Source organism: Oncorhynchus nerka, linkage group LG13 (assembly GCF_034236695.1).
Source record: "Oncorhynchus nerka isolate Pitt River linkage group LG13, Oner_Uvic_2.0, whole genome shotgun sequence".
Classification (NCBI taxonomy): Eukaryota; Metazoa; Chordata; class Actinopteri; order Salmoniformes; family Salmonidae; genus Oncorhynchus; species Oncorhynchus nerka.
Genome location: NC_088408.1, coordinates 17,689,627 through 17,714,569, shown reverse-complemented (window position 1 = coordinate 17,714,569; position 24,943 = coordinate 17,689,627). Strand labels below are relative to the sequence as shown.

The 24,943-nt window shown below is 42.7% G+C and overlaps 2 protein-coding genes across 2 annotated transcripts in view; both read left to right on the top strand.

The window, feature by feature from the left end:
* Positions 1-16,148, top strand: part of LOC115122210 (myelin transcription factor 1-like protein) — a 118,984-nt gene extending 102,836 nt beyond the window's left edge. The window contains exon 20 of the mRNA XM_065026958.1: positions 12,656-16,148. Within this exon, the coding sequence (XP_064883030.1) occupies positions 12,656-12,796 (141 nt within the window). The 3' untranslated portion in view covers positions 12,797-16,148. The remainder of the gene's footprint in view (positions 1-12,655) is intronic.
* LOC115124209 (centrosomal protein 43-like) overlaps positions 15,391-24,943 on the top strand; it is a 44,227-nt gene continuing 34,674 nt past the window's right edge. Inside the window, exons 1-3 of the mRNA XM_029653591.2 lie at positions 15,391-15,422; positions 19,385-19,457; positions 19,564-19,715. Coding sequence (XP_029509451.2) covers positions 15,391-15,422; positions 19,385-19,457; positions 19,564-19,715 — 257 coding nt within the window. The remainder of the gene's footprint in view (positions 15,423-19,384; positions 19,458-19,563; positions 19,716-24,943) is intronic.

The window sequence follows — 24,943 nt, the reverse complement described above, 5'->3', positions numbered from 1 at the left end:
TAGTACAACCCCACTATACAACCCCGCTATACTGTGTTAGTACAACCCCACTATACTGTGTTAGTACAACCCACTATACTGTGTTAGTACAACCCACTATACTGTGTTAGTACAACCCACTATACTGTGTTAGTACAACCCCACTATACTGTGTTATACCCCACCATACTGTGTTAGTACAACCCCACTATACTGTGTTAGTACAACCCCACTATACTGTGTTAGTACAACCCCACTATATAACCCTACTATACTGTGTTCGTACAACCCCACTATACTGTGTTAGTATAACCCCACTATACTGTGTTAGTACAACCTCACTATACTGTGTTAGTACAACCTCACTATACTGTGTTAGTACAACCTCACTATACTGTGTTAGTACAACCCCACTATACTGTGTTAGTATAACCCCACTATACTGTGTTAGTACAACCTCACTATACTGTGTTAGTACAACCTCACTATACTGTGTTAGTACAACCTCACTATACTGTGTTAGTACAACCTCACTATACTGTGTTAGTACAACCCCACTATACTGTGTTAATATAACCCCACTATACTATACTGTGTTAGTACAACCTCACTATACTGTGTTAGCACAACCCCATTATACTGTGTTAGTATAACCCCACCATACTGTGTTAGTATAACCTCACTATACTGTGTTAATATAACCCCACTATACTGTGTTAGTATAACCTCACTATACTGTGTTAGTACAACCTCACTATACTGTGTTAGTACAACCCCACTATACTGTGTTAGTACAACCTCACTATATAACCCCACTATACTGTGTTAGTACAACCTCACTATACTGTGTTAGTACAACCCACTATACTGTGTTAGTACAACCTCACTATACTGTGTTAGTACAACCTCACTATACTGTGTTAGTACAACCTCACTATACTGTGTTAGTACAACCTCACTATACTGTGTTAGTACAACCTCACTATACTGTGTTAGTACAACCTCACTATACTGTGTTAGTACAACCTCACTATACTGTGTTAGTACAACCTCACTATACTGTGTTAGTACAACCTCACTATACTGTGTTAGTACAACCCCACTATACTGTGTTAATATAACCCGACTATACTATACTGTGTTAGTACAACCTCACTATACTGTGTTAGCACAACCCCGCTATACTGTGTTAGTACAACCCCACTATACTGTGTTAGTACAACCCCACTATACTATACTGTGTTAGTATAACCCCACTATACTGTGTTAGTATAACCCCACTATACTGTGTTAGTATAACCCCACTATACTGTGTTAGTATAACCTCACTATACTGTGTTAGTATAACCTCACTATACTGTGTTAGTATAACCCCACTATACTGTGTTAGTACAACCTCACTATACTGTGTTAGTACAACCTCACTATACTGTGTTAGTACAACCTCACTATACTGTGTTAGTACAACCTCACTATACTGTGTTAGTATAACCCCACTATACTGTGTTAGTACAACCTCACTATACTGTGTTAGTACAACCTCACTATACTGTGTTAGTACAACCTCACTATACTGTGTTAGTACAACCCCACTATACTGTGTTAGTATAACCCCACTATACTGTGTTAGTACAACCTCACTATACTGTGTTAGTACAACCTCACTATACTGTGTTAGTACAACCTCACTATACTGTGTTAGTACAACCTCACTATACTGTGTTAGTACAACCTCACTATACTGTGTTAGTACAACCCCACTATACTGTGTTAGTACAACCTCACTATACTGTGTTAGTACAACCTCACTATACTGTGTTAGTACAACCTCACTATACTGTGTTAGTACAACCTCACTATACTGTGTTAGCACAACCCACTATACTGTGTTAGTACAACCCCACTATACTGTGTTAGTACAACCCCACTATACTGTGTTAGTACCCCACTATACTGTGTTAGTATAACCCCACTATACTGTGTTAGTACAACCTCACTATACTGTGTTAGTACAACCCCACTATACTGTGTTAGTATAACCCCACTATACTGTGTTAGTACAACCCCACTATACTGTGTTAGTACAACCTCACTATACTGTGTTAGTACAACCCCACTATACTGTGTTAGTACAACCCCACTATACTGTGTTAGTATAACCCCACTATACTGTGTTAGTACAACCTCACTATACTGTGTTAGTACAACCCCACTATACGGTGTTAGTACAACCCCACTATACTATACTGTGTTAGTACAACCCCACTATACTGTGTTAGTACAACCCCACTATACTGTGTTAGTATAACCCCACTATACTGTGTTAGTATAACCCCACTATACTGTGTTAGTATAACCCCACTATACTGTGTTAGTACAACCCCATACTATACTGTGTTAGTACAACCTCACTATACTGTGTTAGTATAACCCACTATACTGTGTTAGTACAACCCCACTATACTGTGTTAGTACAACCCCACTATACTGTGTTAGTACCCCCACTATACTGTGTTAGTACAACCTCACTATACTGTGTTAGTACAACCCACTATACTGTGTTAGTACAACCCCACTATACTGTGTTAGTACAACCTCACTATACTGTGTTAGTACAACCTCACTATACTGTGTTAGTACAACCCACTATACTGTGTTAGTACAACCCACTATACTGTGTTAGTACAACCCCACTATACTGTGTTAGTACAACCTCACTATACTGTGTTAGTACAACCTCACTATACTGTGTTAGTACAACCTCACTATACTAGTACAACCTCACTATACTGTGTTAGTACAACCTCACTATACTGTGTTAGTACAACCCCACTATACTGTGTTAGTACAACCCTCACTATACTGTGTTAGTACAACCTCACTATACTGTGTTAGTACAACCCCACTATACTGTGTTAGTACAACCCCACTATACTGTGTTAGTACAACCCCACTATACTGTGTTAGTACAACCTCACTATACTGTGTTAGTACAACCCCACTATACTGTGTTAGTACAACCCCACTATACTGTGTTAGTATAACCTCACTATACTGTGTTAGTACAACCTCACTATACTGTGTTAGTACAACCCCACTATACTGTGTTAGTACAACCCCACTATACTATACTGTGTTAGTACAACCCCACTATACTGTGTTAGTACAACCCCACTATACTGTGTTAATATAACCCCACTATACTGTGTTAGTATAACCCCACTATACTGTGTTAGTACAACCCTGTGTTAGTACTGTGTTAGTACAACCCCACTATACTGTGTTAGTATAACCCCACTATACTGTGTTAGTATAACCCCACTATACTGTGTTAGTATAACCCCACTATACTGTGTTAGTACAACCCCACTATACTGTGTTAGTACAACCCCACTATACTGTGTTAGTACAACCTCACTATACTGTACAACCCCACCACACTGTGTTAGTACAACCCCACTATACTGTTTTAGTACAACCCCACTATACTGTGTTAGTACAACCCCACTATACTGTGTTAGTACAACCCCACTATATAACCCCACCATACTGTGTTAGTACAACCCCACTACACTGTGTTAGTACAACCCCACTATACTGTGTTAGTACAACCCCACTATACTGTGTTAGTACAACCCCACTATACTGTGTTAGTACAACCCCACTATATAACCCCACCATACTGTGTTAGTACAACCCCACTACACTGTGTTAGTACAACCCCACTATACTGTGTTAGTACAACCCCACTATACTGTGTTAGTACAACCCCACTATACTGTGTTAGTACAACCCCACTATACTGTGTTAGTACAACCCCACTACACTGTGTTAGTACAACCCCACTATACTGTGTTAGTACCCCACTATACTGTGTTAGTACAACCCAACTATACTGTGTTAGTACAACCCCACTATACTGTGTTAGTACAACCCCACTATACTGTGTTAGTACAACCCCACTATACAACCCCGCTATACTGTGTTAGTACAACCCCACTATACTGTGTTAGTACAACCCCACTATACTGTGTTAGTACAACCCCACTATACTGTGTTAGTACAACCTCACTATACTGTGTTAGTACAACCCCACTATACTGTGTTAGTATAACCCCACCATACTGTGTTAGTACAACCCCACTATACTGTGTTAGTACAACCCCACTATACTGTGTTAGTACAACCCCACTATATAACCCCACTATACTGTGTTAGTACAACCCCACTATACTGTGTTAGTATAACCCCACTACACTGTGTTAGTACAACCTCACTATACTGTGTTAGTACAACCTCACTATACTGTGTTAGTACAACCTCACTATACTGTGTTAGCACAACCCCACTATACTGTGTTAGTATAACCCCACTATACTGTGTTAGTACAACCTCACTATACTGTGTTAGTACAACCTCACTATACTGTGTTAGTACAACCTCACTATACTGTGTTAGTACAACCTCACTATACTGTGTTAGTACAACCCCACTATACTGTGTTAATATAACCCCACTATACTATACTGTGTTAGTACAACCTCACTATACTGTGTTAGCACAACCCCATTATACTGTGTTAGTATAACCCCACCATACTGTGTTAGTATAACCTCACTATACTGTGTTAATATAACCCCACTATACTGTGTTAGTATAACCTCACTATACTGTGTTAGTACAACCTCACTATACTGTGTTAGTACAACCTCACTATACTGTGTTAGTACAACCTCACTATATAACCCCACTATACTGTGTTAGTACAACCTCACTATACTGTGTTAGTACAACCTCACTATACTGTGTTAGTTACTATACTGTGTTAGTACAACCTCACTATACTGTGTTAGTACAACCTCACTATACTGTGGTAGTACAACCTCACTATACTGTGTTAGTACAACCTCACTATACTGTGTTAGTACAACCCCACTATACTGTGTTAGTACAACCTCACTATATAACCCCACTATACTGTGTTAGTACAACCTCACTATACTGTGTTAGTACAACCTCACTATACTGTGTTAGTACAACCTCACTATACTGTGTTAGTACAACCCCACTATACTGTGTTAATATAACCCGACTATACTATACTGTGTTAGTACAACCTCACTATACTGTGTTAGCACAACCCCGCTATACTGTGTTAGCACAACCCCACTATACTGTGTTAGTACAACCCCACTATACTATACTGTGTTAGTATAACCCCACTATACTGTGTTAGTATAACCCCACTATACTGTGTTAGTATAACCCCACTATACTGTGTTAGTATAACCTCACTATACTGTGTTAGTATAACCTCACTATACTGTGTTAATATAACCCCACTATACTGTGTTAGTATAACCTCACTATACTGTGTTAGTACAACCTCACTATACTGTGTTAGTACAACCTCACTATACTGTGTTAGTACAACCTCACTATATAACCCCACCATACTGTGTTAGTATAACCTCACTATACTGTGTTAATATAACCCCACTATACTGTGTTAGTATAACCTCACTATACTGTGTTAGTACAACCTCACTATACTGTGTTAGTACAACCTCACTATACTGTGTTAGTACAACCCCACTATACTGTGTTAGTACAACCTCACTATATAACCCCACTATACTGTGTTAGTACAACCTCACTATACTGTGTTAGTACAACCTCACTATACTGTGTTAGTACAACCTCACTATACTGTGTTAGTACAACCTCACTATACTGTGTTAGTACAACCCCACTATACTGTGTTAGTACAACCTCACTATATAACCCCACTATACTGTGTTAGTACAACCTAACTATACTGTGTTAGTACAACCTCACTATACTGTGTTAGTACAACCTCACTATACTGTGGTAGTACACTATACTATACTGTGTTAGTACAACCTCACTATACTGTGTTAGTACAACCCACTATACTGTGTTTAGTACAACCCACTATACTGTGTTAGTACAACCCCACTATACTATACTGTTAGTATAACCCCACTATACTGTGTTAGTATAACCCCACTATACTGTGTTAGTATAACCCCACTATACTGTGTTAGTATAACCTCACTATACTGTGTTAGTATAACCTCACTATACTGTGTTAGTATAACCCCACTATACTGTGTTAGTATAACCTCACTATACTGTGTTAGTACAACCTCACTATACTGTGTTAGTACAACCTCACTATACTGTGTTAGTACAACCTCACTATATAACCCCACCATACTGTGTTAGTACAACCTCACTATACTAATATAACCCACTATACTGTGTTAGTATAACCTCACTATACTGTGTTAGTACAACCTCACTATACTGTGTTAGTACAACCTCACTATACTGTGTTAGTACAACCCCACTATACTGTGTTAGTACAACCTCACTATATAACCCCACTATACTGTGTTAGTACAACCTCACTATACTGTGTTAGTACAACCTCACTATACTGTGTTAGTACAACCCCACTATACTGTGTTAGTACAACCTCACTATACTGTGTTAGTACAACCCCACTATACTGTGTTAGTACAACCTCACTATATAACCCTATACTATACTGTGTTAGTACAACCTAACTATACTGTGTTAGTACAACCTCACTATACTGTGTTAGTACAACCTCACTATACTGTGTTAGTACAACCTCACTATACTGTGTTAGTACAACCTCACTATACTGTGTTAGTACAACCCCACTATACTGTGTTAGTACAACCTCACTATATAACCCCACTATACTGTGTTAGTACAACCTCACTATACTGTGTTAGTACAACCTCACTATACTGTGTTAGTACAACCTCACTATAACCCCACCACACTGTGTTAGTATAACCTCACTATACTGTGTTAATATAACCCCACTATACTGTGTTAGTACAACCTCACTATACTGTGTTAGTACAACCTCACTATACTGTGTTAGTACAACCTCACTATACTGTGTTAGTACAACCCCACTATACTGTGTTAGTACAACCTCACTATATAACCCCACTATACTGTGTTAGTACAACCTCACTATACTGTGTTAGTACAACCTCACTATACTGTGTTAGTACAACCTCACTATACTGTGTTAGTATAACCTCACTATACTAGTACCCTCACTATACTGTGTTAGTACAACCTCACTATACTGTGTTAGTACAACCTCACTATACTGTGTTAGTACAACCTCACTATACTGTGTTAGTACAACCTCACTATACTGTGTTAGTACAACCCCACTATACTGTGTTAGTACAACCTCACTATACTGTGTTAGTACAACCTCACTATACTGTGTTAGTATAACCCCACTATACTGTGTTAGTACAACCCACTATACTGTGTTAGTATAACCCCACTATACTGTGTTAGTATAACCTCACTATACTGTGTTAGTACAACCTCACTATACTGTGTTAGTACAACCTCACTATACTAGTACAACCTCACTATACTGTGTTAGTATAACCTCACTATACTGTGTTAATATAACCCCACTATACTGTGTTAGTATAACCTCACTATACTGTGTTAGTACAACCTCACTATACTGTGTTAGTACAACCCCACTATACTGTGTTAGTACAACCTCACTATATAACCCCACTATACTGTGTTAGTACAACCTCACTATACTGTGTTAGTACAACCTCACTATACTGTGTTAGTACAACCCCACTATACTGTGTTAGTACAACCTCACTATATAACCCCACTATACTGTGTTAGTACAACCTCACTATACTGTGTTAGTACAACCTCACTATACTGTGTTAGTACAACCTCACTATACTGTGTTAGTACAACCTCACTATACTGTGGTAGTACAACCTCACTATACTGTGTTAGTACAACCCCACTATACTGTGTTAGTACAACCTCACTATATAACCCCACTATACTGTGTTAGTACAACCTCACTATACTGTGTTAGTACAACCCCACTATACTGTGTTAATATAACCCGACTATACTATACTGTGTTAGTACAACCTCACTATACTGTGTTAGTACAACCTCACTATACTGTGTTAGTACAACCTCACTATACTGTGTTAGTACAACCTCACTATACTGTGGTAGTACAACCTCACTATACTGTGTTAGTACAACCCCACTATATAACCCCACCATACTGTGTTAGTATAACCTCACTATACTGTGTTAATATAACCCCACTATACTGTGTTAGTATAACCTCACTATACTGTGTTAGTACAACCTCACTATACTGTGTTAGTACAACCTCACTATACTGTGTTAGTACAACCCCACTATACTGTGTTAGTACAACCTCACTATACTGTGTTAGTACAACCTCACTATACTGTGTTAGTACAACCTCACTATACTGTGTTAGTACAACCCCACTATACTGTGTTAGTATAACCCCACTATACTGTGTTAGTATAACCTCACTATACTGTGTTAGTATAACCCCACTATACTGTGTTAGTATAACCTCACTATACTGTGTTAGTACAACCTCACTATACTGTGTTAGTACAACCCCACTATACTGTGTTAGTACAACCTCACTATATAACCCCACCATACTGTGTTAGTATAACCTCACTATACTGTGTTAGTATAACCCCACTATACTGTGTTAGTATAACCTCACTATACTGTGTTAGTACAACCTCACTATACTGTGTTAGTACAACCTCACTATACTGTGTTAGTACAACCTCACTATATAACCCCACTATACTGTGTTAGTACAACCTCACTATACTGTGTTAGTACAACCTCACTATACTGTGTTAGTACAACCCCACTATACTGTGTTAGTACAACCTCACTATATAACCCCACTATACTGTGTTAGTACAACCTCACTATACTGTGTTAGTACAACCCACTATACTGTGTTAGTACAACCTCACTATACTGTGTTAGTACAACCTCACTATACTGTGGTAGTACAACCTCACTATACTGTGTTAGTACAACCCCACTATACTGTGTTAGTACAACCTCACTATATAACCCCACTATACTGTGTTAGTACAACCTCACTATACTGTGTTAGTACAACCCCACTATACTGTGTTAGTACAACCTCACTATATAACCCCACTATACTGTGTTAGTACAACCTCACTATACTGTGTTAGTACAACCTCACTATACTGTGTTAGTACAACCTCACTATACTGTGTTAGTACAACCTCACTATACTGTGTTAGTACAACCTCACTATACTGTGTTAGTACAACCTCACTATACTGTGTTAGTACAACCCCACTATACTGTGTTAGTACAACCCCACTATACTGTGTTAGTATAACCCCACTATACTGTGTTAGTATAACCCCACTATACTGTGTTAGTACAACCTCACTATACTGTGTTAGTACAACCTCACTATACTGTGTTAGTACAACCTCACTATATAACCCCACCATCACTATACTGTGTTAGTATAACCCCACTATACTGTGTTAGTACAACCTCACTATACTGTGTTAGTACAACCTCACTATACTGTGTTAGTACAACCCCACTATACTGTGTTAGTACAACCTCACTATATAACCCCACTATACTGTGTTAGTACAACCTCACTATACTGTGTTAGTACAACCTCACTATACTGTGTTAGTACAACCTCACTATACTGTGTTAGTACAACCTCACTATACTGTGTTAGTACAACCTCACTATACTGTGTTAGTACAACCCACTATACTGTGTTAGTACAACCCCACTATACTGTGTTAATATAACCCCACTATACTATACTGTGTTAGTACAACCTCACTATACTGTGTTAGTACAACCTCACTATACTGTGTTAGTACAACCTCACTATACTGTGTTAGTACAACCTCACTATACTGTGTTAGTACAACCCCACTATACTGTGTTAGTACAACCTCACTATACTGTGTTAGTACAACCTCACTATACTGTGTTAGTACAACCTCACTATACTGTGTTAGTACAACCCCACTATACTGTGTTAGTACAACCTCACTATACTGTGTTAGTACAACCTCACTATACTGTGTTAGTACAACCCCACTATACTGTGTTAGTACAACCTCACTATATAACCCCACTATACTGTGTTAGTATAACCTCACTATACTGTGTTAGTACAACCTCACTATACTGTGTTAGTACAACCTCACTATACTGTGTTAATATAACCCACTATACTGTGTTAGTACAACCTCACTATACTGTGTTAGTATAACCCCACTATACTGTGTTAGTATAACCCCACTATACTGTGTTAGTATAACCCCACTATACTGTGTTAGTATAACCTCACTATACTGTGTTAGTACAACCTCACTATACTGTGTTAGTACAACCTCACTATACTGTGTTAGTACAACCTCACTATATAACCCCACCATACTGTGTTAGTATAACCTCACTATACTGTGTTAATATAACCCCACTATACTGTGTTAGTATAACCTCACTATACTGTGTTAGTACAACCTCACTATACTGTGTTAGTACAACCTCACTATACTGTGTTAGTACAACCCACTATACTGTGTTAGTACAACCCCACTATACTGTGTTAGTACAACCTCACTATACTGTGTTAACAACCCACTATACTGTGTTAGTACAACCTCACTATACTGTGTTAGTACAACCTCACTATACTGTGTTAGTACAACCTCACTATACTGTGTTAGTACAACCTCACTATACTGTGTTAGTATAACCTCACTATACTGTGTTAGTACAACCCACTATACTGTGTTAGTACAACCTCACTATACTGTGTTAGTACAACCTCACTATACTGTGTTAGTACAACCTCACTATACTGTGTTAGTACAACCCCACTATACTGTGTTAGTACAACCTCACTATATAACCCCACTATACTGTGTTAGTACAACCTCACTATACTGTGTTAGTACAACCTCACTATACTGTGTTAGTACAACCTCACTATACTGTGTTAGTACAACCTCACTATACTGTGTTAGTACAACCTCACTATACTGTGTTAGTACAACCCCACTATACTGTGTTAGTACAACCTCACTATATAACCCCACTATACTGTGTTAGTACAACCTCACTATACTGTGTTAGTACAACCTCACTATACTGTGTTAGTACAACCCCACTATACTGTGTTAATATAACCCGACTATACTATACTGTGTTAGTACAACCTCACTATACTGTGTTAGTACAACCTCACTATACTGTGTTAGTACAACCTCACTATACTGTGTTAGTACAACCCCACTATACTGTGTTAGTACAACCTCACTATATAACCCCACTATACTGTGTTAGTACAACCCCACTATACTGTGTTAGTACAACCTCACTATATAACCCCACTATACTGTGTTAGTACAACCTCACTATACTATGTTAGTACAACCTCACTATACTGTGTTAGTACAACCCCACTATACTGTGTTAATATAACCCGACTATACTATACTGTGTTAGTACAACCTCACTATACTGTGTTAGCACAACCCCGCTATACTGTGTTAGCACAACCCCACTATACTGTGTTAGTACAACCCCACTATACTATACTGTGTTAGTATAACCCCACTATACTGTGTTAGTACAACCTCACTATACTGTGTTAGTACAACCTCACTATACTGTGTTAGTACAACCTCACTATATAACCCCACCATACTGTGTTAGTATAACCTCACTATACTGTGTTAATATAACCCCACTATACTGTGTTAGTATAACCTCACTATACTGTGTTAGTACAACCTCACTATACTGTGTTAGTACAACCTCACTATACTGTGTTAGTACAACCTCACTATACTGTGTTAGTACAACCTCACTATACTGTGTTAGTACAACCTCACTATACTGTGTTAGTACAACCTCACTATACTGTGTTAGTACAACCTCACTATACTGTGTTAGTACAACCTCACTATACTGTGTTAGTACAACCTCACTATACTGTGTTAGTACAACCTCACTATACTGTGTTAGTACAACCCCACTATACTGTGTTAGTACAACCTCACTATACTGTGTTAGTACAACCTCACTATACTGTGTTAGTACAACCTCACTATACTGTGTTAGTACAACCTCACTATACTGTGTTAGTACAACCTCACTATACTGTGGTAGTACAACCTCACTATACTGTGTTAGTACAACCTCACTATACTGTGTTAGTACAACCCCACTATACTGTGTTAGTACAACCTCACTATACTGTGTTAGTACAACCTCACTATACTGTGTTAGTACAACCTCACTATACTGTGTTAGTACAACCTCACTATACTGTGGTAGTACAACCTCACTATACTGTGCTAGTACAACCTCACTATACTGTGTTAGTACAACCTCACTATATAACCCCACTATACTGTGTTAGTACAACCTCACTATACTGTGTTAGTACAACCTCACTATACTGTGTTAGTACAACCTCACTATACTGTGTTAGTACAACCTCACTATACTGTGTTAGTACAACCTCACTATACTGTGTTAGTACAACCTCACTATACTGTCCTGACAATGTTTGCAGCTGTCAATGTCCTTCCCTGACCAATTTTCATTTTCCTCCTCTCCATTCTCTATGAAAACAAAATGAATTGATCATCACAATGAAACACACTGAATCTGACTGCTGAACGTACCATTGTCCTTATTGGTTCTTTTTTACCCTTCACAGGAGCCAATGAATGAACAAAATTTTGACACTTATGTGAGTACTTTGACAGACATGTACACCCATCAGGACCAATACCAGAGTCCAGAGAACAAGGAACTATTGGAGAACATCAAACAAGCGGTGCAAGGCATCCAAGTGTAGTAGCCTATCTTCTGGCCAAAAGGCCCAGTCTGAGGCCAAATCAAATGATGTTAAAGCAACAAATAAAAGTCAAAAGAGAATGGATTATGATTGTTGCTGCTGTAATTTACCGTAGTATTTCTTTTATTCATTATGCTGTAATGCTCTGAGCTCCATTGTAATGGCTTTTCTGCCTTGCTTTAAAAATAGTTCCCAATGGCAAAAGTTTCAAAGAACATTCACGTTTTGTACATTTTCATATGACCTAATATAATGTGATGTACTGTTTATAGCTGCTAATGTATGCACATTTTAGTGTATATGTATTTATTAATTGTAAGCTTGTATCATTCATTATTTTAACGATATTGATAAAAAGGACAAAACTGAGTGCCACAGGTGGGGAGCCAGATGAGGGCAATGTGAGGACCAATCAGAACTGAGTGCCACGGGTAGGGAGCCAGATGAGGGCAATGTGAAGACCAATCAGAACTGAGTGCCACGGGTGGGGAGCCAAATGAAGACAATGTGAGGACCAATCATTTTTAGATAAGCTTTTCTCTAAGTATGTCATAGAAAACAAAAATGACCTTTGGTGTGAAGATTGTTTAATGGATGTAAATGTATTGATTTTTGTAACAATGTTTGAAAAACTCTTTGTCTTCAGTGGTCTATGTGAACACTAATAATAATGTCTGTGTTTAAATCAAGTTTAAGAAAAAAACATGTATAAATATGACACATTTTAAACATCATGACACGGAAACTGCTAACTGGTCCAACTCCCATAACCTAAAATGACTATACTTCATTTACTTACAAATAAAACGTCTTAGTAATCTGTGTTGTTAAAAACACACAGTTAGATGTCCAACTCCCATAACCTAGAATGACTATACTTCATTTAGTTGGAAATAAAACGTCTTAGTAATCTGTGTTGTTAAAAACACACAGTTAGATGTCTAACTCCCATAACCTAGAATGACTATACTTCATTTAGTTAGAAATAAAACGTCTTAGTAATCTGTGTTGTTAAAAACACACAGTTAGATGTCTAACTCCCATAACCTAGAATGACTATACTTCATTTAGTTAGAAATAAAACGTCTTAGTAATCTGTGTTGTTAAAAACACAGAGCGAGATGTCCAACGACCAATGGCTATGGAAAATATAAAGGAGACAATCTAGCATTACTAATTTATATGAATTCTATTGAATACTTAGTAGGACCACTTATCAGCAATATTGGTATAACAATGATTACATCACTTGTTTAGATATGGGATGCAATCGATATAGAAAAAGTTTGGGTATATGCAATTTCTTGTAAATGAAATTATAGCTGATAAAACTCTTTTTACTAACAATGTAAATGTATTAAGTTTTGTATAAATCTTTTAATACAATCATGTTTTAGAAATTCAACATGGGGAGATCAGTTCCAAAATGAACGATGGATGAGTTAATGAGTTTCGTTCTTTTCATGTTACATTTTGCACAGGGACACCTTTGTTTCCATGTTTTGATGTTTTGATTGAAACTTAAAGAGGTACTTGAAAGCTCAAATTGATGGTCAGAGGTTTTGTAGAAAAGTTATCTTTACAACGGTTGATTGATGCGCTCGACTTACAGGGTCAACGTCCTTCATTAATCATAGTATATTATTGCACTTGTTCAGTTGAAATGTCTTTGCGATCATGCATCTATGTGTCTGAGCCACAACACATTACGTCAGATAAAAACTGCTCTTTGATTCAGTCCTAAAAGTGGATATATTGGTAAAAAAAACATGTTATTGATATCCATTATAACAGCAAAGAATGCTAACCAACAACAGTGACATTGGTAATAGTGGTCCATGATTGTTTCTATGATTGATGACAATTTCATGAGTAAATTGCAATCACTTTCTATGAGACACCCTTAACACATGTATTCATAGTACGTAAAGGCCCAATGCAGTCAAAAACATGATTTTTCTGTGTTTCATATATATTTCCGCACAATGAGTTTGGAATAATACCGTGAAATTGTGAAAATTATGATAATGCCCTTTTCGTGTAAGAGCTGTTTTAAAAGACTGCCTGAAATGTCTGCTTGTTTTGGTGGGATGGGAGTTTTGGCTGTAAATTAGTTAAAAGACTAATAAGAAAGCGAGTTCCAAATCTCTCTGCCAATAACAGCTAGTTTTCAGTTTTCCCTTCCCCACTCAGACCACTCCCAGACAGTCCAAGAAAAATTATTGCTTGAGAAATTGCTCTTTGCTGAGAAGCTATTTTTGTTTATTTTTGACCATTTTAATTGAAAACAATCACAGTAACCTACTTGTTTCCCAGAAAGGATTTGATATTGAGATAAAAACAGCTGAATTGGACCTTTAAAAACACCATTATAATGCAATGTAAGTGTCAATGTCAGCCCCCTATAATGCCGTTATCTTTTAAACATCAGCCAACTGCAGTAATCTACCCTTACATAGTATGTACTTGTTACTAATTCAATTTCCTCTACAAATTGGCATAACCATGCGACTTGCACTTGCTGAAGATGACTCTACTAATGGATTATAAATGTGTTCTTAATACAGTTTATCGTGCATGCACTTCATGCGAGTATGAATATGGGTAAACAGAGAGAATGGTTCACGTAAGACATATGTGGAAGTAAGTTTGTGTGTGGAGTCAACGAGACAGAGCTCCGTGAGTCAAGTTCACTTCAGACATCCCTTTTTGATAGTCAACCTGAGGGTGCTATTGTCATTGACCTGATCTCACTGGTGGAATGTGGACTTCTACTAGACTAGAGGTCCACATTCCATATGACTCCTCATGTCCGTGTCTAAAGCTTTGTGTCAGCAGCTTATTGCCAATATAGCAAAGCTTTAGACAGATCGACAGCTTCTACTATTTTTCTTTAGTCAATTATTCTTACTGATACAAAGGAAATGGGAATTTTAAGCACAAATCTGCTGCTCACCAACAGTCAGTTCATATTGTAATATCAAATGTTAAAGTTTATCTGTAATTATTTACATACAGAACACTAACATGTCACATGCTAGAATGCAGAATAATTTTCGTATGAATATTTGGGAATTTGTGAATTTATTAAACTGCTACAATTATAATTTATTTTGAGTAATGCTTTGATGAAAATGATTTTATACTAAATGTATTTCCTTCTCTCCTTTCCCCTGCCCCTTCTTGCAAACTTTCCAACTTCATTTTGGTACTACATGGCATGATTTGTGTTGATCTATCATTTTTGTTGTATATGTTAAAAATCACAAGTTGCTATGATATTTCATTTGAAATTGTGACGTTTGTACGATTTTTATCATGCTGGTGTTAACATCTCTTACTCTGAATAAAACGTGTGTTGCAACACTAACTTGTACTGGTTCCTAAAATGATTGCCTCAAACATTGTTGAAGAAGAGTATGAGAAGAGAAATAGCCTCGTCAGAGAACATTGGTGCAGAGTCACTTACCTGACTTGATCAGAGCAGCTGCAAGTTGTGAAGCTAGCCACAAAAAGGATTAGCCACAATAGTGGAATTTACGGTTTGCCTTTAAAATAAACTTCTCTCAATGAAAGTCAAGCAAATAATAGAAATTGTGGAATCATGCCATAATGGAATAGATGATGCTAAACGAGGTTGGAATGTTCTTATATAAATTCAACAAAAGACAATCATGTGTTAATTTGACAAAAATCTGTTGAAACCACATTGGATGTATTAGACTTTAGAATAGCATTAGGGGCATACTTATTTCACTGTACAGCATCATCTATGGATTGTGGATCAATGACATGTAGTATCAGTCTACTGACTTCGTGACCCCCAGAGAACATTAGCCGTAGCTCTTATTGCAGGACTCTGAAACCACTGTGAATTGAGCCACATTTATTGTACCAGTCAACCTACTATGTGTATTTCATTGATCCCCAATCATTAGGTAAAGCTGAACAGTGCAATATGAATGTCAATGCACACAATAGGCTGACTGGGGAGGTGATTTCACAGTCAAAGTCCCGCAATAAGAGCTAATATTTGCTAAACACTTCACAGTTGTGTTCTCTGGGTGTCAACACGTAGACTGATACCCCACTTCATTGCTCCACATTCCAACACTCATGTTTAACATTACCTCGTCTGAAAATTGCATGATTCCACCAATTGTAACTGTATGCGTTACTTTCAAAGATGGATTTTTATTTTGAATGCGAACAGCAAATTCCACTATTGTGGCAAGCTTCACAACACATAACCGGGTCCGGTCAAGACAGTAAGTAGCCAGATGAAGCTAGCTGGCTGCTTATAAATGTAGTTTTGGGCAACAGGGTGGCGCAGTGGTTAAGGGCGCAGAGTCCCCGGGTTCGCGCCCAGGCTCTGTCACGACCGGGAGGTCCATGGGGCGACGCACAATTGGCCTAGCGTCGCCCGGGTTAGGGAGGGCTTGGTCGGTAGGAGTGTCCTTGTCTCATCGCACACCAGCGACTCCTGTGGCGGGCTGGGCGCAGTGTGCGCAAGGTGGTGCGGCTGGCTTCCGGGTTGGATGCGCGCTGTGTTAAGAAGCAGTGCGGCTTGGTTGGGTTGTGTATCGGAGGACGCATGACTTTCAACCTTCGTCTCTCCCGAGCCCGTACGGGAGTTGTAGCGATGAGACAAGATAGTAGCTACTACAACAATTGGATACCACGAAATTGGGGAGAAAAAGGGGTAAAAATTCAACAAAAAACAAAACAAAAAAAGTAGCCGGCTAGCTAGTTATTCCAATAGCAGAACAACAACAACTGGCCTAGCGAATACTTACTCACATAGATTCCTAAATCATTGCTAAGAATATTGAACATGACTGTTCATTGTTTTCAGGCTGGTTGCATTGGTGCTAGCTAGGTACCAAGCTAAAGCTGGCTAGACACCCCAGAATTTGCTAATAACATCTGTATCAAAGATATTTGCAAAAAAATGTATCCTTCTCGTTTGATCCTGATCTCATTTCAAACGCTCAAACAGATGTTTTCCCATTCGGTCGAACAAATGATGCCTTATTACCAACGCAGGATTGTCCAGCTTTGAGTGATCGTAATGGTGGCGCTTAGCTTGCACGTGCAAATTCAGCACACACAACATTCTATAATATAATTGTGTTATTTGACGTGCCAAATTAAAAGCTTATTTGAGCGTCGAATAGGGTTATTTGACGTGCATCTTTTTTTTTAAAATACGCCGCAAAGATCTAAACGGCGTGGGCTCCCGGGTGGCGCAGTGGTCGAAATAGACACTGCATCTCAGTGCAAGAGGCGTCACTACAGTCACTGGTTCGATTCGAAGCTGTATCACATCCGGCCGTGATTGGGAGTCCCATAGGGTGGCGCACAATTGGCCCAGCGTCGTTTGCGCGGGTGTGCACACAGCGCTTAGCCGGGGTAGGCAGTCATTGTAAATAAGAGTTTGTTCTTAACTGACTTGGTTAGTTAAATAAAGGTTACATTTTAATAAAACAATGTTATTGTAAAGGCACACAACTGTGAGAGAGAACACTATGGAACAAATGTCACGACCAACCATTCCCAAACCTTAGGACAGTGTAGCCTAGTGGGTATTGCACCTTGACACATGAGACAGGTCAGCAAATCAACAGCAACTTCAATCAAAATATCTGATAGACATTTTCAATTCAGTCGTATCTCTCTATGACTCAGTCATTGTGGCACTAAAGACATGCATGTATCCACAGTTTCGCTCGTGCAAGGAGCAGGCGCTGGATTTGCAGGTGACTTTTTCCTTGAATCGGTGTTGCTGAATTATCAGAGGGCTGCCCTGTCTTCCGTATTTGTTTTGGTTGTCAGCTGAAAGAAAGAAAGGTGTTGAATAAACTAAACCAAAGATACGTTGCTATATAACTTGTGAAGCTATGTTGAAAGGACAGTTCAAAGACTGAGAATGTTGCTGTAACACAGCTAACGTTAACATTTCGCAATAGCTACATAGATAGCACAGTGGTAACGTTAGCTGGCTATCTGGCCCGCGGTGAAAGTCCCCGGTTTACTGTCATGAGATCTAGTGAGTTAGCTAGCTTCTAACTGGATAACCAACTGCTAGTCAGCTAGCTAACTCATTTATAAGTATACGTATTTAGATACTTAGTTACCTATCTAGTGTATTGGGGTTCTGGTATTTTGCATGACATAAATGCGCGCTGTTGTCTTCCTGGCCATGGATGAACAAGCTAGAGTGGAGGTAAGATAGATAACTAGCTGACTTTGGGAGGGTATTCCAAAAAATCCTGAAAGTTTAGGGCTACATATTGCTTCTCTTTAATAATGACTTAATTGTATGGATGTGTCTAAAGCAAATGATCTATCCACATCTGCATAACATTTGCTTGGCTCTCATTCACTTCCCCCCCACAGAATAAAACTCCACATGTCAATGAAAACTTGAAGAAATGTCTTAACACACAGGATGGTAAACCAGGGTTTTATTATACACCATGATTGTCATAATCTGCTCAACCGATAATCAACATACTTTACAATTACTCATTATTTTCATGATGAGGTTGATCATATCCTTCCATTTGTACGATGCCTGGTGGCCAGCCTTATCATAGACTTCCTGCAGGTGTTCCACGTAGACTTCACGCTTGCTGTCTTCCAGCCAGAGATCAACTCAGTGAGTGTGTTACTCCCAGTGGATGGGGCTGGCCGGACATTTGGTCAAATAAAATACTTGCAAATGTCAGTGCTGCATTCACTGTATGTGTGTGTTTTATTTTCAGCTAAATGGCCTGGACAGCTGTGAGCAGGTGTCTCGTGATCTGGGTATCACTGAGACCGATATGAATAGGACCACTCCTCTGCTGCTTGAGCTTGTCAAGAGAGACAGACACAGGGAGAAGGCCTCCATCTTCTCAGCGGTAAAGACACACCAGTACACAGGGCTTAACATTTTACTTACATTTATTCATTCACATACATTAGCGTATTCCTTTGCTCTCCAAAGAGACTCTGACATTAGCAGTTGTCCAAACCCGAAGCCTTGCTGATTAGATTGTGCTCTTAAATGGCTGTCCTTCACCTCCTGTTGTGTTTTTTCCCCCCCATCCGAATGGAGTGTCCAGCTTGTGGATATAATGGACCGCTTTCCTGCTCTGTTCCCCCTCTGCTGTCCTGCTCTGTTCCCCCTCTGCTGTCCTGCTCTGTTCCCCCTCTGCTTTCCTGCTCTGTTCTCCCTCTGCTTTCCTGCTCTGTTCCCTCTCTGCTTTCCTGCTCTGTTCCCCCTCTGCTGTCCTGCTCTGTTCCCCCTCTGCTGTCCTGCTCTGTTCCCCCTCTGCTTTCCTGCTCTGTTCCCCCTCTGCTTTCCTGCTCTGTTCTCCCTCTGCTTTCCTGCTCTGTTCCCCCTCTGCTTTCCTGCTCTGTTCCCCCTCTGCTGTCCTGCTCTGTTCCCCCTCTGCTTTCCTGCTCTGTTCTCCCTCTGCTTTCCTGCTCTGTTCCCTCTCTGCTGTCCTGCTCTGTTCCCCCTCTGCTTTCCTGCTCTGTTCTCCCTCTGCTTTCCTGCTCTGTTCCCTCTCTGCTTTCCTGCTCTGTTCCCCCTCTGCTGTCCTGCTCTGTTCCCTCTCTGCTGTCCTGCTCTGTTCCCCCTCTGCTTTCCTGCTCTGGCCTCCCTCTGCTTTCCTGCTCTGGCCTCCCTCTGCTTTCCTGCTCTGGCCTCCCTCTGCGTTCCTGCTCTGGCCTCCCTCTGCTTTCCTGCTCTGTTCCCCCTCTGCTTTCCTGCTCTGGCCTCCCTCTGCTTTCCTGCTCTGTACTCCCTCTGCTTTCCTGCTCTGGCCTCCCTCTGCTTTCCTGCTCTGTTCCCCCTCTGCTTTCCTGCTCTGTTCCCCCTCTGCTTTCCTGCTCTGTTCTCCCTCTGCTTTCCTGCTCTGTTCCCCCTCTGCTTTCCTGCTCTGTTCCCCCTCTGCTTTCCTGCTCTGTTCTCCCTCTGCTTTCCTGCTCTGGCCTCCCTCTGCTTTCCTGCTCTGTTCCCTCTCTGCTGTCCTGCTCTGTTCTCCCTCTGCTTTCCTGCTCTGTTCTCCTTCTGCTTTCCTGCTCTGTTCTCCTTCTGCTTTCCTGCTCTGTTCTCCCTCTGCTTTCCTGCTCTGTCCTCCCTCTGCTTTCCTGCTCTGTTCCCCCTTTGCTTTCCTGCTCTGTTCTCCCTCTGCCTTCCTGCTCTGGCCTCCCTCTGCTTTCCTGCTCTGTTCCCTCTCTGCTGTCCTGCTCTGTTCTCCTTCTGCTTTCCTGCTCTGTTCCCCCTCTGCTTTCCTGCTCTGTCCTCCCTCTGCTTTCCTGCTCTGTTCCCCCTCTGCTTTCCTGCTCTGTCCCCCCTCTGCTGTCCTGCTCTGTCCTCCTTCTGCTTTCCTGCTCTGTTCCCCCTCTGCTTTCCTGCTCTGTTCCCCCTCTGCTTTCCTGCTCTGTTCTCCCTCTGCCTTCCTGCTCTGTTCTCCTTCTGCTTTCCTGCTCTGTTCTCCCTCTGCTTTCCTGCTCTGTCCTCCCTCTGCTTTCCTGCTCTGTCCCCCCTCTGCTGTCCTGCTCTGGCCTCCCCCTGCTGTCCGGCTCTGTTCCCCCTCTGCTTTCCTGCTCTGTCCTACTTCTGCTTTCCTGCTCTGTTCTCCCTCTGCTTTCCTGCTCTGTTCTCCTTCTGCTTTCCTGCTCTGTTCCCCCTCTGCTGTCCTGCTCTGTGCCCCCTCTGCTTTCCTGCTCTGTCCCCCTCTGCTTTCCTGCTCTGTCCTCCCTCTGCTTTCCTGCTCTGGCCTCCTCTCGTTCCTGCTCTGGCCTCCCTGCTTTCCTGCTCTGGCCTCCCTCTGCTTTCCTGCTCTGTCCTCCCTCTGCTTTCCTGCTCTGTTCCTCTCTGCCCTGCTCTGGCCTCCCTCTGCTTTCTGTCCTCCCTCTGCTTTCCTGCTCTGGCCTCCCTGCTTTCCTGCTCTGTTCTCCCTCTGCTTTCCTGCTCTGTCCTCCCTCTGCTTTCCTGCTCTGTTCTCCCTCTGCTTTCCTGCTCTGTTCCCCTCTGCTTTCCTGCTCTGTTCTCCTCTGCTGTCCTGCTCTGTTCCCCCTCTGCTTTCCTGCTGTTCTCCCTCTGCTTTCCTGCTCTGTTCTCCTCTGCTTTCCTGCTCTTGCCTCCCTCTGCTTTCCTGCTCTGGCCTCCCTCTGCTTTCCTGCTCTGGCCTCCCTCTGCTTTCCTGCTCTGGCCTCCTCTGCTTTCCTGCTCTGGCCTCCCCTGCTCCTGCTCTGGCCTCCCTCTGCTTTCCTGCTCTGGCCTCCTCTGCTTTCCTGCTCTGTTCTCCTCTGCTTTCCTGCTCTGTCCTCCCTCTGCTTTCCTGCTCTGTTCCCCTTTGCTTTCCTGCTCTGTTCTCCCTCTGCCTTTCTGCTCTGGCCTCCTCTGCTTTCCTGCTCTGTCCCTCTCTGCTTCCTGCCTGTTCTCCTCTGCTTTCCTGCTCTGTTCCCCTCTGCTTTCCTGCTCTGTCCCCCCTCTGCTTTCCTGCTTGTCCCCTCTGCTGTCCTGCTCTGTCCCCCTCTGCTTTCCTGCTCTGTTCCCCCTCTGCTTTCCTGCTCTGTTCCTCTCTCTGCTTTCCTGCTCTGTCCCCCTCTGCTTTCCTGCTCTGTCCTCCCTCTGCTTTCCTGCTCTGGCCTCCTCTGCTTTCCTGCTCTGGCCTCCCTCTGCTTTCCTGCTCTGGCCTCCCTCTGCTTTCCTGCTCTGGCCTCCCCCTGCTTTCCTGCTCTGGCCTCCTCTCTTTCCTGCTCTGTGCTTTCCTGCTCTGTTCTCCCTCTGCTTTCCTGCTCTGTTCCCCTCTCTGCTTTCCTGCTCTGTCCTCCCTCTGCTTTCCTGCTCTGTCCTCCTCTGCTTTCCTGCTCTGTCCTCCCTCTGCTTTCCTGCTCTGGCCTCCCTCTGCTTCCTGCTCTGGCCTCCCTCTGCTTTCCTGCTCTGGCCTCCTCTGCTTTCCTGCTCTGGCCTCCTCTGCTTTCCTGCTCTGGCCTCCCTCTGCTTTCCTGCTCTGTTCCCCCTCTGCTTTCCTGCTCTGTCCTCCCTCTGCTTTCCTGCTCTGTTCTCCCACTGCCTTCCTGCTCTGTTCTCCTTCTGCTTTCCTGCTCTGTTCTCCCACTGCCTTCCTGCTCTGTTCTCCTTCTGCTTTCCTGCTCTGTTCTCCCTCTGCTGTCCTGCTCTGTTCCCCCTCTGCTTTCCTGCTCTGTTCCCTCTCTGCTTTCCTGCTCTGTCCCCCCTCTGCTTTCCTGCTCTGTCCTCCCTCTGCTTTCCTGCTCTGGCCTCCCTCTGCGTTCCTGCTCTGGCCTCCCTCTGCTTTCCTGCTCTGGCCTCCCTCTGCTTTCCTGCTCTGGCCTCCCTCTGCTTTCCTGCTCTGGCCTCCCTCTGCTTTCCTGCTCTGGCCTCCCTGCTTTCCTGCTCTGTTCCTCTGCTCCTGCTCTGTCCTCCCTCTGCTTTCCTGCTCTGTCCTCCCTCTGCTTTCTGCTCTGTCCTCCCTCTGCTTTCCTGCTCTGGCCTCCCTCTGCTTTCCTGCTCTGGCCTCCCCTCTGCTTTCCTGCTCTGGCCTCCCTCTGCTTTCCTGCTCTGGCCTCCTCTGCTTTCCTGCTCTGGCCTCCCTCTGCTTTCCTGCTCTGTTCCTCCTCTGCTTTCCTGCTCTGTCCTCCCTCTGCTTTCCTGCTCTGTTCTCCCCTTCTGCTGTTCTGCTTTCTGTCTGTTCTCCCTCTGCTTTCCTGCTCTGTTCTCCCTCTGCTTTCCTGCTCTGTCCTCCCTCTGCTTTCCTGCTCTGTTCCCCCTCTGCTTTCCTGCTCTGTCCCCCCTCTTTGTCCTGCTCTGGCTTCCCCCTGCTGTCCTGCTCTGTTCCCCCTTGCTTTCCTGCACTGTCCTCCTTCTGCTTTCCTGCTCTGTTCCCCCTCTGCTTTCCTGCTCTGTCCCCCTCTGCTTTCCTGCTCTGTTCCCCCTCTGCTTTCCTGCTCTGTCCCCCTCTGCTTTCCTGCTCTGGCCTCCCCTGCTGTCCTGCTCTGTTCCCCCTCTGCTTTCCTGCTCTGTTCCCCTCTGCTTTCCTGCTCTGTCCCCCTCTGCTTTCCTGCTCTGTCCTCCCTCTGCTTTCCTGCTCTGGCCTCCCTCTGCTTCCTGCTCTGGCCTCCCTCTGCTTTCCTGCTCTGGCCTCCCTCTGCTTTCCTGCTCTGGCCTCCCTCTGCTTTCCTGCTCTGGCCTCCCTCTGCTTTCCTGCTCTGGCCTCCCCCTGCTTTCCTGCTCTGGCCTCCCTCTGCTTTCCTGCTCTGGCCTCCCTCTGCTTTCCTGCTCTGGCCTCCCTCTGCTTTCCTGCTCTGTTCTCCCTCTGCTTTCCTGCTCTGGCCTCCTGCTTTCCTGCTCTGGCCTCCCTCTGCTTTCCTGCTCTGCCCTGCTCTGGCCTCCTCTGCTTTCCTGCTCTGGCCTCCCTCTGCTTTCCTGCTCTGGCCTCCCCCTGCTTTCCTGCTCTGGCCTCCCTCTGCTTTCCTGCTCTGGCCTCCCTCTGCTTTCCTGCTCTGTTCTCCCTCTGCTTTCCTGCTCTGTCCTCCCTCTGCTTTCCTGCTCTGTTCCCCCTTTGCTTTCCTGCTCTGTTCTCCCTCTGCCTTTCTGCTCTGGCCTCCCTCTGCTTTCCTGCTCTGTTCCCTCTCTGCTGTCCTGCTCTGTTCTCCTTCTGCTTTCCTGCTCTGTTCCCCCTCTGCTTTCCTGCTCTGTCCCCCCTCTGCTTTCCTGCTCTGTCCCCCCTCTGCTGTCCTGCTCTGTCCCCCCTCTGCTGTCCTGCTCTGGCCTCCCCCTGCTGTCCTGCTCTGTTCCCCCTCTGCTTTCCTGCTCTGTTCCCTCTCTGCTTTCCTGCTCTGTCCCCCCTCTGCTTTCCTGCTCTGTCCTCCCTCTGCTTTCCTGCTCTGGCCTCCCTCTGCGTTCCTGCTCTGGCCTCCCTCTGCTTTCCTGCTCTGGCCTCCCTCTGCTTTCCTGCTCTGGCCTCCCCCTGCTTTCCTGCTCTGGCCTCCCCTGCTCTGCTTTCCTGCTCTGGCCTCCCTCTGCTTTCCTGCTCTGGCCTCCCTCTGCTTTCCTGCTCTGTTCCCCTCTGCTTTCCTGCTCTGTCCTCCTCTGCTTTCCTGCTCTGTCCTCCCTCTGCTTTCCTG